The sequence below is a fragment of the Gavialis gangeticus genome, unplaced genomic scaffold, assembly GCF_001723915.1.
Source record: "Gavialis gangeticus isolate Ggan-Ray unplaced genomic scaffold, GavGan_comp1, whole genome shotgun sequence".
Classification (NCBI taxonomy): domain Eukaryota; kingdom Metazoa; phylum Chordata; order Crocodylia; family Gavialidae; genus Gavialis; species Gavialis gangeticus.
The window spans coordinates 89,555,944-89,569,402 of NW_017729024.1; the positions used below are offsets into that span (position 1 = coordinate 89,555,944).

The 13,459-nt window shown below is 39.5% G+C and overlaps 1 protein-coding gene across 2 annotated transcripts in view; it reads right to left on the minus strand.

Moving 5' to 3' along the window:
* DAPK1 (death associated protein kinase 1) overlaps window positions 1-13,459 on the minus strand; it is a 225,402-nt gene that overhangs the window by 58,931 nt on the left and 153,012 nt on the right. For both annotated transcript variants that reach the window (XM_019517361.1, XM_019517360.1), the window contains exons 7-14: window positions 12,729-12,881; window positions 12,534-12,579; window positions 10,973-11,062; window positions 10,120-10,212; window positions 6,085-6,204; window positions 4,223-4,321; window positions 3,510-3,608; window positions 2,585-2,683 (exon numbers count right to left, since the gene is read on the minus strand). In XM_019517361.1, the coding sequence (XP_019372906.1) occupies window positions 2,585-2,683; window positions 3,510-3,608; window positions 4,223-4,321; window positions 6,085-6,204; window positions 10,120-10,212; window positions 10,973-11,062; window positions 12,534-12,579; window positions 12,729-12,881 (799 nt within the window). The remainder of the gene's footprint in view (window positions 1-2,584; window positions 2,684-3,509; window positions 3,609-4,222; window positions 4,322-6,084; window positions 6,205-10,119; window positions 10,213-10,972; window positions 11,063-12,533; window positions 12,580-12,728; window positions 12,882-13,459) is intronic.

Sequence of the window (13,459 nt, forward strand, 5' to 3'; positions counted from 1 at the left end):
GTTCCATCCGCCACACGGTCACAGCATTCACAAGCCATGCCTGGTACCTCAAGGCATGTAAAAAACACATTTAAAGCCATGTCTGTGGCTGAATTGCTGATTCTCTGAATCAGCATCAAATCTTCAGATTCAGATTCAGCTGAATTGAATCAGGACAGTGATCCGAATTAATGAACTGAATCGCTGTCCCCGATTCGGGCCAAATCCAAATCGAATATGGCCCGTTTCACACACCCCTAGACTTAATAGCCTGAGTTTCTTGAACAGATAGCCTGCTTGCAGATGTTAAAAACAAACAAAGAAACAAAACCCAACAACAAGAACAGTGCTTTTACTTTGAACTCTGTGCAATCCCACGCCAAGCCTAGCGCATGCTCAGAACAGGCAGCACGTTACTTGGACCCAGCTTGCCAGACATCTGTATAGATCAGGTGCTTTAGTGGCACTTTTATCTAACAGCTGATTGAATAAGCTAATATATAAAAGTGCCAAAAAGCCCTGCTGAAGCACATGATCTATACAGATGCTGGAGAGCCCAGCTGAAGTAACATGCTGCTTCTTCTGGTAAAGTGCATTTTTTTTCTTCTTTTTTTTTTTTAAACATCTGCAAGCAGCCTTAAAGTGTATCCTGTGCTTTTATAACAATGCCATGAGGCTTCATTAAGCTTTCTTTGAAACAGAATAGTATCTTTTTGTAAAATATTTTAATAAGTGCAATGGACTATAATGGGGATTATAACAGCCCATGGAGGCATGGCATTCAGCCCACAGGGCTTCTCATGGGTCCAGAAATTTAGCAGTATAGCAGCAGCAGCAGCGTTACCTGCCATGACTCCCAGAATTTCCAGACTTTTGGGGAGCCCCATGGCCCAGATGACATGGCTCTCTGTGCCAGATCAGGGTTGTGGACTGATTCCACGTTCTGGATCTGGGCACTGGGGCTGAATGAGTTGACCAACACTGGGTTATAAAAATCAACAGCAAGAAAAAGGTGAAAAAGTAGAAGGGAGTCACCAGGGCAATGAGACCATACATATAACTTCTCCCTTGAACCTACCAGATACTTTGTAGCTCATACTAGCAGAGGCAGGCAATTATTTCAGGCGGAGGGCTGCTTACTCAGTTTTGCCAAGCTATCGAGGGCCACATGGGTAGCCCAGCCCCTTTACAGGGGCCCCGCCCCCTGGTCACCACCTTGGGACCAATTTCCCAATGTCTTGGGGCCAACGTCTCAGGGCCAGTGCCAGTGGGGCCCAGAGTGGGGTGCAGGCTGGCAGGGGTCTGTGGAGCTGGGTTGGGCTGCACCAGCAGGGAGAGCAGGAAGCTGACCTGGCTCCAGAGCCCCTGCCACCCAGGACCCCTGTGCTCCTGCTGCCCTGCTCTGGGCCCTGCCGGCATTGGCCCTGGGACACCGGTGTGGGCCCCATGCACCCGCTCACTCCCAGTGCCCCCCAGCCCCATGGTACAGGTTGGGGGCAGCGTGCAGCCCTGACCCCCTGTTCGCTGGCAGGGAAGGAGCTGGAGCTGAGTGCAGGAAAGAGTGCCCCCGCCACCCCCCGGTAGCCCACACTCCCTGGTGCAGCCGCTTGCAGCCTGCGTGGGGCTGTCCTGAGCAGGCACAGGCAGCTCTACATGGGCTGCTGCGCAGCCCACTGGCCACAGGGTGGGGGCGGGGCCACTTTTTCCACGCTCAGCACCAGCTTGTAACCTGCCCCCGCTGCCAGCCTGGGCCCTGCTGTTACAGGAGCCCATCGGGCTTCCCCTGGGTCCTACTGCCTCTGGATCTTGTCATTTTTGACAGGAACCAAAGACAGATAAATATTAATTTTCTAAAATTTTTTAAGGGGTTTGCGGGCCGGATAGAATGGCCTCATGGGCTGGATCTGGGGACGTAAGTTTTCCACAATAAGAGGAAAAGGGGTAAACCATGAGAAGTGGTTTTCATGCCACTTCAACCTTCTATCCTTGGCATGTCTATGATAGCTCCAAATTGTTGTTGTGCGAATGGTACTCTGACAGACTTCCAGAAGTCTGGAGGAGGAAAAAACTTCTAAGGATTGAGACACAGCGAGACTTAAGATTTGCTGGATGAAATATTGGCTTTTTTGTTTTCTCACAGTGGACGTTGGTCAATAGCTGAAACATCATGGACCTTATTTTTCTTTAAAAACACCTGAGTTCAGTAATTTTAATTTCATTTTTATCCATTTAAGGTAGTTTTGAAAAGATTTACTCCAAAGACAATATAAGAGGGATTACAGGTATTGGCTAAATGAGAGAGGTGGGGGACAGTGAGCCATACCCTACACCACTTTATGGCAGGATATGCTCTTCTCTCTATCACTTTGCTTGGGAAACAGTCCAAGGTACCTTGTACTCTTCAAGCATGAAGATAACTTGACTTGCTCAGCCATGCATTTTTTTTTTAAACAGCCTGCATTTATTACGAGGTAAGAAATTCAAAAAACTTAAATTCCAATCTTTCTATTTCAAACATGCCAGAAGGCTCCCAGGTAAAAAATTCAACATGAGGACTCTTGGGTTTAAGTTTCTGAAGGAGGATGAAAAACTGATTATTACCTACCTTGTCTTGAAAGTCTGGGTTGGATCCAATACTGCAGAGATACTGAACCACATCTACATGACCATAACGAGCTGCCACATGGAGAGCCGTCTCTCCAGACTGAAATTATAGAAGAAGCACATTCAGGGCTTTTTTCATGTGCCTCACTCAAGTACCCAAACACCTGGTTTGGGTGCTTTGCTGCAAGTTTCCGGTAGAACTTGGGGCAATAGTTTTGGTATTTAAAAGTGTTACATATTACTTTCCATGCCATAAAGCCACAGTTGCAGAGAGTGGTAACTCCTGGGATGTAGCTGCCTTGCTTTAAATAAGGAGTGGCTGACGGATTTTCTGCAAAAGTCCTCCTCCTCTGGAATCTACTTCTCTCCACTGTCATCCCATCTAACAGGCCCTACAGCTGATCTTCCCCCAAGCCAAGGAATTTGAAAAGGTGGTTTTGAGGACTTGTATAGTTTTTTACCCTCTGGATTGTTCTGTATGTTCAATTATCTGTAGACTGATGAACTGCTAAATCTTAGCATAAAATGTCATTAATGAATTAGCATCTTCAATAAATCAGGCTAGCCTCGGTAGGCTAGACCTATCTGAGAGAAAATTTGCTTGAGAGCTTGTACAAAGTTGCATTATATTAGGACTTTAGCTAGCAACTTAAAAAATACATATCCTGGGCATCAGTAAGAAATTTGTTCCTTATGACAAACTAAAATACTTTAATTAAGGTGGATGAAAAGTACATACACTTTTCACTCATAGGCATGTTTTATTTATTTTCTTACTTAAAAGGAAAGCAGTACTAGGCTATTTATGAGAAGCCTATGTGTTAACTGATAAATAGATAACATTTCATTCATGACATAGGTGAAATCTACTACCATGGTAATATCTGTTTCCCTACAGTTGCAAATGAGAAGAACTTTGTTCTTACCTTATCTTTAACATCCAAAGGACATTTTTTCTCATGGAGAAATTTCAGAGTTTCTACATGACCATGTCGAGAAGCCCAATATATAGCATTAGATCCAGCCTGTCCAAAATATTTTATTATAAAAGTAAAATAAGCATACTGCCATACTTGAGGATTTTTACTACATATATGAATATGTACACAAAGAAAAACAATAGTGACTTAGTCAATAGGAAAGGCAAAAATCAAGTGTTAGTAATTTAAGTAGGTAACAGTTCAGGCAATACAAGTTATTTGAGTGAAAGTCATCACAGTGCTTTAACAAATCCCCAGTTGAGCCTCTGGGTTTCAATTGGTGACAGCTCAAACAAAATGTAATTTATCTTTCTGTAGCAATCTATTCAACAAAGTTAGGCACTGTGTTCTTAGGATAGTTTTGAAACCCTAACCTAGAAAAGGCAATATCTAAAAGAAGAAGAAACAGCCTCTTAAAGATTAAGAGCTTTGAAATAATATAATAATAGAGTATAGTAATATAGCAAGTTAAAGCCTCAGCATAAGAGAACTACCATTACTACCATGGGAAAGTCATTAAATAAGAGCTAGAAAAATGTATTTTTCCCTTTATCTGCTCAGAAGTGTGAACTTTCTGAATGACTGACCTGTGCATCCTGTTAAAATGTAATGAGACTATAGAATACTAAAATAATTAGACACAACAAAAAAATCCCAACCTTATCGTGGACCTCAATACGGGATCCACGCTTTATGAGTAACTGAAGCATTTGAATGTTTCCACAGCCAGCAGCAATTAGCAATGGCGGTGTCCCATGCTGGAAATAAAATATTGAAGACAAAAATATCTCTTATTTCTGACAGATTTAATAGTGAAAAACTGACAGAGCAGTTCTGACTTATGAGTTTCAAAAGAGTACTTGACACACACAGCAAAATGAACACTATTTCAGTCCAAAGAACCTTGTTGCACATCGATCCTCCCTCGTACTGAGTGTTGCATTTAGATAAATCAGGCAATAGCCTGCAGAAATGGACCACACTTTTCAAATCAGGAATTCTAAAATTAGGTTCTAGATCCATATTTATGGATGTAAAAATAAGTGTAGTCTTATTTTTCAAATGCATTTGGGTCCTGCCGGGGGCGTTTTTTAGGTGCTGACCTCAGCAACTTAAATTGCTGCTGTCTCCCTAGCTATCCTGTTTGAAGATTTGCATAACTCAATCATTCACAAGCACCACACTCTGATAGCTAGAAATATTCAAGATACTTTGGTGATGAAACAATAAATACCCAGTTTGCAAGTTGATCTTGAAATGATTTACAAAGATGATAAATATCACTTCATTTTACTGAGGGGAAAATGGAGGCCTGGAATAGGAAACTGCGTGTCCAAGGTCACTTCAGAAAAGTCTGCCATGTCTTCCTCGTGCTATCTAGGCCATTTTGCCTCCTCTATTTAAAAAAAACAACAACTAAACAACGATCTCTGAAGACATTTTGCTGTTCATTTAATATTATGTGAGCCATGCTTTTTCCTCTTCTCTGTAGCTATGAGATTTTCACTTTTTTAATAGTCTTACAAAGCAAAATTCTGCAAGTCAATTATCCCTATGGGCTCAATTTGTAAAAGGCTGTTCAAAGGAAAAGTGATGCCCAGAGGATGATTCAAAGGGAATATTCTATATTCAGGTATCTTCACCTGCCCTAATAACTCACGGCAAAAATAAGTGCCGATTCCTAGAACAACACATAGCCAGGATAGCAACTGTAAACATATTGGATTGCTATTTCATTAGATGCTTGTTAACATTTTTTGCATTGTATATTTTTGTTTTAATTTAAATTAAATCATGTTTAATTTTGTCCCTTACCAGTTTGATATGCCTTAGCATTTAGATTTCACCTTGGCCATTTGACTCCTGTTTTTTAACCCAATGTGATCCTAACTAAAAAAACCCCTTCTCTTCCAAACACTTTTTTCACTTCAACATATACAATAATAATGAGAGATGGCCTACCATACCCCCCAAAGGAATGTTAACTGTCCCTTTTCTCTACCTGTAGAACGTGTGCTGGCCAAGATCTCCATGTATAAGGCAAAAATGAGCCTGTGCACTAGCTGACACATACCTGCAGGCTTTGCCAATGAGGCATGAGCGTTAATTTCAGACACTGCTGAATAAATTTTCAGTTTTGAAAAAGCCAACTAAATTAAAGCTCCTCTTCCTGAACCAATTTTGCCTCCAAAGTTTCCATCATAATTTAATGCACTCGCAAAAATATTACTTGTAAATTGTAGGGATTTTTTCATTTATGTTCTGAGCCTCTGAAACAATAATATTCATTTGCATTTCCAAGGCCAAAATACTTTAGTCTCCATAAGCAGTTTGAGAAAAAAAAAAAAATCAAAATAAAAAAACCCAACAATGAACATAATATTCTTTAAAAAGATTCAAAGTAGCTTGCAAGACATTTGTCCACTTTTCAAATGTTAACATTTTATGTTATGGCCACCTCCTTCTACATAAGAAGCAGAAAGCTGAATCTCCCTATCCTCAGCAGAGACCTACTCCTTACCTTGTTGGGCTGATTGACATCATAATTGGCCAGAGATCCCAGAAGATGCTGCAGCCCAGGAACATTATCATCATTGATGGCATGTATAATGGCTTTCATTACAAATGAATCCTCCTCATCCTGATAATTAGCAAGGAAAGAAAAAAAAAAGCATAAAATGTAAAAAGAAAAGAAATCACTGCACTCTCCAAGTACCTGTCAGAATAAAAAGGGGAGAGGAAGGGAAGAGAGTAAAATTTCTAAACTTTATAAACCCATTGAACTAAAAGCCTGGAAGTTGGGACAACTGCTAAAAATGCAGGTGCACCAAATGGAAAGTGATCCTCCCCCACCCCTTTGTTTTTTTAAAGTATGTATTTTTTCCATCTCTGAATGCATTCACTGCATGACAGGGGGCTGGGGTGTTGTGGGCGCTAAGTCTCATGTTTGACAGCCCAGAGGTTGCAAGTCTGAGACTGAAGCAGAAGCGCCCACAGCATGGACTGCCAGATTCCAGCAAATCTGTGAATTTTGCTAAATACCTTGTCACAAGGACATGAAAAAGGATGGACTGCATGAGATCCCAGAGGTCTTCCCATCCTACCATATGTTTCCTTACTCAGTTTTCAAACTACCAGCTGGGAGTTGCATGAAATAAAATGGTTTGTGACAGCAACTTGAAAGAGAGGAACTAATCATCAGTTAAAGACTGAAGGTGAAAAATACTGTGTTTCTGAGGGATGCTCTGCGTTCCTCATCAACAAATCACCATTGGAAAACCACAAAAATTGGGCAACCTGAGTGCATTAGCTGCCCAAAGCTACAATTCTTTTCTTAGCTACAGCACTGGTGCAACAGAGCTGAAAACATTGATTCAGTGTTAAAAAGTGCTGTGATACAACAAAGGGTTGAGAAAACAAAGAATGTGGAAGTAGAAAGATAAGAAAAAAGGAAAAGTGCAACAAGAACATGGATTGTACAGGAGGGGCACAGGAAGGATGAAATGGATTTAAAAAAAGGAAGCTCTGCAGAATTTTTAACGCTAGATCCCATTAGTACCTCACAAAAAGAAGTTTACTCAGTTCAAGTTATATTAAACAATGAAGGCTTTTGCTGATGACAGGGTATTTCCTAACACATGAAGAGCAAGCAAAAATGAGAAAGCTTCTGCAGTTACAAACTTATGTAGTTCCTAATGGCTTAACTCAGAAGACAATACATCTACTTAAGCTGAAAGGGGGTTTGTTTGGCAGCATCTAATGTACCTTCTAGATCCAATCCTGCAAGGTCAGTGAGAGTTAAGAGTGCTCAACTTTTCTTAGAGGGTACATGATGGGTGCTTATGTCTTTAAAAGTGCCCTTGCCATATTCAAAGACTATACACAGAGATTTTTCTGTACCTTCATTAAGAGTGCTGTCGTGTCTGCAGCTTGTTTATCTCAATGCTGCCAACTAAAAATGTGTATACAAATAGAAGTTAGCATTTTCTGAATTATTCTGCTGTTCTGACTGATAAAGGTTAAAGGCAGTGATCTGGGTTGAGTGAGGGAGGGGGCAGGAGGACAAAAGCAGTTGCTATAGTGATGAATCAGGTTTTTTAAATACACTGTATTAGGGTGTCATAAGTGTTAATTTTTACTGTCTTGGAATAGCATCTATCACCCTGAAAATCCTCAGCCCTCCTGTGCCCAACCAAAACGCAACTACTTTTAAATGTGGGGTACAGGAGTTAACCATGCACAGCACAGGACATGAGAGAAGACAGAAGATTCTTGGAAAGGAGTCTGGGGCAAGTCTCCATATACAGTAAATGCTCTGGTAGTATCTACAGATTTCTAATGCAGAAGCTGCTGGGTGTAGGGTCCTTAGCACTCTCCCCTCCTGCAGCTGCTACTGCTCAGCACCCCTCACTGGAAAACTATTCATTTCTGTTGCCAGCAGTGATTGGCAACAGTAAATCTGGTGGGGAGAAAGACGGCAGCTGCAGTAAGGGGGTTGCATTAACCCCTTGGCTACTGGCCTCATAGGCATCTCTTCTTGCCCACTGCAGCAGCAGCATCTTCCCTCCACTCTGAGGAAGTGGAAGCATAAATCTGACAAGGCAACTGGGGCTACTGAGATGTGACCCTCCCACTGGCTGCAGGGGACTCTGCTGTGGATCAGACCAGACCTGTGGGCTGGATCTAGTTTGCAGGTCAGAGTTTGCTAACCCCTGGATTAGGCGATCTGAAGAACTCTCTTGGACTTAGAACTTACAGAATTTCACTGATTTTAATGGAGTTGTACATGCCACAAGAGGATCTTTGGGAATGACTTTTGAATGCAATGCAAAGTGCCTCTGACATTTTAGAAAGTGGCAGGGTTGGTGACAGTTTCCTTTTGTAAACCACTGGGAGACTGAACCTGACCCAAAATAACAAGATCTGCAACTACCATGATGGCCTATGTAGTCTAGCATCCTCTCTTTGACAGTAGCCAAGACTAAGATGGCACAAGAAATTACTCACTTCTAGTGTGACTTCAGTGAATTATCCCTCACTTTGCAGTGCCTGGCACAGTGGTTGGCAACCAGGGTGCCATAGCATCTTGGGATACCTTGAGATATTTCAAGAGTGCCACAGGGCACAATGTTAGCATTGTTAAAAGTGCAAATGTGATTTGCAAGATAAACAAGATTTAAAATAGGAACCCACAGCATTAAAAACATTCTGACCTGTTGTGGCCTTTCTGCATTTTGCAACAGAAAGACTATTCTATTATTTTTCTGTAGTAAAAAAACACAACTGAAAACAACAAGCTAATATTTTTTGAGGGGTGCCTCAAGACTAACGAGGTTGGGAACCACTGGCCGATAATGGCGCTAGCTGCCATGGGGGCTTCTTGACAGTAGCACAGTACGACCGCTACTCCAACAACACATGCATAAATAAGATTCTTTTTGCCAACTGGCAGCTGGCCTAACCCTCAAACATCAGGCAAAGCGCCTCATACGTTTTTCAACTAGATGCAACATAATGTAAGGGCTATTCTACAACTATTTTAGCATGAGACAGTTTCTATACAGATTTTTGAGGTTTCCTCCTTGCCACAGAGACCCAAGGATCTTCTCTGCCATGTGCTTTTTAGTAAGTTCAGTGTGCCATGGAAACCTGCGAGTCTTTGCTGGGGTGAGCCCAAAGACAGCTGAGTGAATAATGAATTTGGCAGTTTAAAAAAAACACAAAATAAAAAACCCCAATAAAATAAAAATAAATAAAAAAAAGTTTTTGGGTGAAATGAAATGCATGTCTCCCCCCCATGTTTAAGTACAGTTTGAAATATTTTAGGGTTTTTTAAATTTCAAAGTTCTGCTTTGTTCCAAATACTGCCAAAAGAAACCGAGACTTCCGGATTATTGCAGGGGCAGGGAAGAACAAACCCATTTACTGAAAAATCAAGTAAAGTATTTCAGTCAATCCAAACCTGCATTTTTTAGTGAAAGTGTCATAAAACCTTGTCAGCTCTAAGCCCCTTAGTGAGCTACCCCTCTAAAGTCTCAGCTCATTTTTCCCTGTTTATCTGAATGCTGCCTCAATGCCAGAGCTTCCCTAGTTAACTAACTCTAGTCATTACCATTCCCTTCCTTGTTTTTCTGTGATATTTACCATCTAGAAAAGCACCTTAACATTTTCTTTTATTTCTAAGGACTCCTTCAAATTTAGGTTTTAAAAAATGAACACCATAAACAGTTAAGATTTATTCAACTTGTTCAAAGTTTATTTCAAATACAATAGTGCTAACAATTTAAATGAAACTAGGAAGGTACAATAATTTAATATCAACCACTGGTATCTGGGCTCAATGTAGGAATTGGTGAATAAAATTCTATTGCCTGTATTATATAGGAGCTCAGGCTAATGGACCCTTTTGGCCTTAATCTACAAATCTTTTTCTTGTCACATATTAAACTACTTGCTATATACATTTTACAATATTTCAGTGTTCATGTGTGCTTCACTTCAGAAGATCTTAAATCTAGAGCATTTAACACATACTAACAATAAAATATAAGCTTACCAGAGTATCATCGCTCCTAGCAACACTCATATTACTTCTGGACAAGAAGGATCTTGATAATCTTTGGCACAGGGATATTAACCGTACTGATTGCTTTTTAAAAATAAGAAGAGAAAGGCTATATGTGAGGGGAAAAAGAAAATCAAACAAAAATACTTGTGACAGGAATTACTGCATGTTTTAAAAAGAACATTCGGGTTACTAACAAATATAAATTTTTAATTGTTTTCATTATTATTCTGTTTCTTCCTTGAATGTTACCTCCTTCTCTAGTTTCAGTGTAAATTCAGTATATATGGTGAAAAGGCAAAGTTATTTTCCTTGACTGTACCTACATATGCCCATACTCTGCATCCAGAAATTAGGCACATGCTTAAATCTGTTTGGAGCAATGTTCAAAATGCTGCATTTCCCTCAAATTTGTCTTGTTTGATATTTTCTTCCCAATTTATTTATTGTTAAATAATTATCAGCATGCATCTCTAGTTATACCATTTTTGCTGTTATGCCATTTTGTAAATAACTAAATTTGGTAACAGGTTCTAATATGTAAACACACTTTTATTCTTAGTCTTCATAACTGAAGTTACCCATTAAAACAGTATGTCCATGCACAAGTGCGTATTCTTTATTGAGAAATTGTGCTGAATTGTATAAAAAGAGGTTTTTATCTCCTCTTCTCCCGTTCTGCAAGCATTTTGATAATACAAATATATTTTCTATATACTAATACATAGCGTATTTTAAAGATCACCTGAACAATAAGCAAACAAAACAATATTTTCCTAACATTTTTCCTTAAAAGACCATGCCATTACTTATCATTATCATGAACACCTGCTGAATAACTTACTTTCCATTTTCTTCGTGCTGCAAACTTCTTGAACTTCTCCATGTTTACTGCAGATGCTTTTCTACTAAGTGCTTGTTGGGTATCTTTAGGCTGAAAGGAAAAGAATCACAAAAGGATACTTTGAATTATTCCACAGGCTTCACAAAAACTGTACTGCAAACAAGATACAGCATTTCATGGACTCCCTTATGAAGATCCTAATGGGATCTTGATTATGGGCAATTCAGCTGCTAGGGTTAAGTACTAAAGCAGTTTACTACTTCATTGCCAATCATCTTGGCTGTAATGCACAGCCCACAAGATCAGTCATACTTGACTGCTCTATTTAAAAGAAAGGTCATTTCATAAGAGTAATGCTGAATATTTAAAAAATTAGCAGATACAAATCAAACAGGAGATGGACCATTATTTATCCTTGACCTATCACTTCTGAGAGTGAGCAAGAGTGCACAAAACACACAAGCAAGCAAATTCTGACATCTCACTATATCAGCTAAAGTCTTGTTTGTTGTGAGGATTTTCTAGCTGATTTTAAATGCAGCCCAGGATTTGTTCTTCCTTCCTTATAATCAGATGGATAACCAACTTATCCTCGTTCACTTTACTAAAAAAAGTTTAAAACACATCAAGTTCAAATCACTTGTATACAGCCCTGGAGCCTATCCCAAAATGTTGTATCCCTCTGTAGTAATTGACACTAAATGCCAGTTACCAGCTGAGTACACTGAATCCTAGTGTAGGATATAGCATTTTCTGGGATTTGAAAGGCTCTGAATAATAATGGGTGATTTTAGCTTAACAGGAAAATGTATGTGGGCTAAGATGGAAAGGAGTTAATGGATTTTACTAGGGGAGTGGTGGTAGGAGGGAGAGATGTCTGGAAGATCAGGGTGTATAAGATGACAGATTTAAGATGAACTTCTCTCATGCAAGGATATGAAGATTTAAATTTTATCTGTAGAAGAAAACTGATCAGTTCTGTCCACATTTCAATATTATACTTGTTTAACTAAATTGAATTAGTTACTCCACTTGCAAAAACTGTACTATACCAGAGGCAGGAGATGAGAACCTTTTGTAAAAAGAATCATATCTCAAGGACTTCCACTAAAGAGCATCCCCTGCACCACCACCACTTCCAACTTTGCAAACCCCACCAACTTTTTAAGAGCCAAACAATCTTGTACATCGTCATCAGTTATAACAGCTCTGCCAGCCAGAACACATGCATTTAGTGACACAAATGTTATTCTAATGTTCTTACTGAGTTTCTATAGAACTTAAAAGTTCTAAGACTTCTCAAGTACTAGATTCTTTTTGCCAGAGCATGATTATAATCTGAATAGTGGATTCTTATCCATCACTATCACCAAAAGACAACATACCTCAACAAAAACTACAGTCAGCACGCAGTATTTTTCTATTTAGGGAGCATTGTGAACACTGATTAAATATGAACATCATTCACCCTTTTCAGTTTTCACTAAGAGTTGAAAAACACAACTATAGGATAACAGGATGATAAAAAGACAACTGAGAAATGAAAGTATTACACACCAACCTTTATCCAAGGGTGCTGCAAACTATCTTGAATATTCATTCTTTTTCTTTAGTGGGAAGAAAGACAAATATTCTTATTACTGTGTTGGCCTTAACAGTCTATATTTAACCAACGAACACTCAAAATAGAAGGCAAACTGAGCTATTGTTTAGTTCATGATACAGCTGTAAAAACAGGAAGAAAAAAAAAACTCACTTTGGATCCTTGACTAGAAGTCTTCTTATAAAGTCTTTAGCTAAATCGCTGGTGTTACGGAAGTATTCATCCTCAAATTCATAATTCACAGCAGATACATTTGCTAATGTTTCTTGTTTTGTTTCTCCAAGAAATGGGGATGCACCACTTATACTGTAGAAAGCAGACTGGCATATTACTTACATGCTAAATACCATTTCAGCCCTACAATCAAATTATGCAAAAAGTAGTTTTTAAAGACTTTTAGAGGTCAGGTACATTTTAGGAAAGATTTGACCTTGAAGAGCTAAGCTTTGAATTAAATTTGAGAGAACTAAAATAAATTCACTTAGGAAGTGACATATGGCCAAGGTAATTTCAACAATGATTAAGTTTTTCTTCCAAAAAACTGGCTACTACTTTTTTTGTTTTTTAATTGTTCAGTTTGAATTAGGTGAGCACTACAGTCACTGACACATGCTTATTTAATGGCATGATGGGATTTAATTCCAATCCCAACAATCATGTCTGCTGCCATTCCATATATTCATGGCATGACATACAATTCTGGAATCAGATTCCAGGTGCACCATTACTACTTGCTAGTGCACGGGGAGCCTAGGATCACTCTGGTCAGTCTCACATGCAGTTTAAAGGTCCCAGTTCACAGGGACTCAAGACTGGGTTCCCCAATCTCAAGGGTCCTGTGGCCAGGATGTGTCAGAGTCCCTAGCAGCTCTGCAACCTACCAT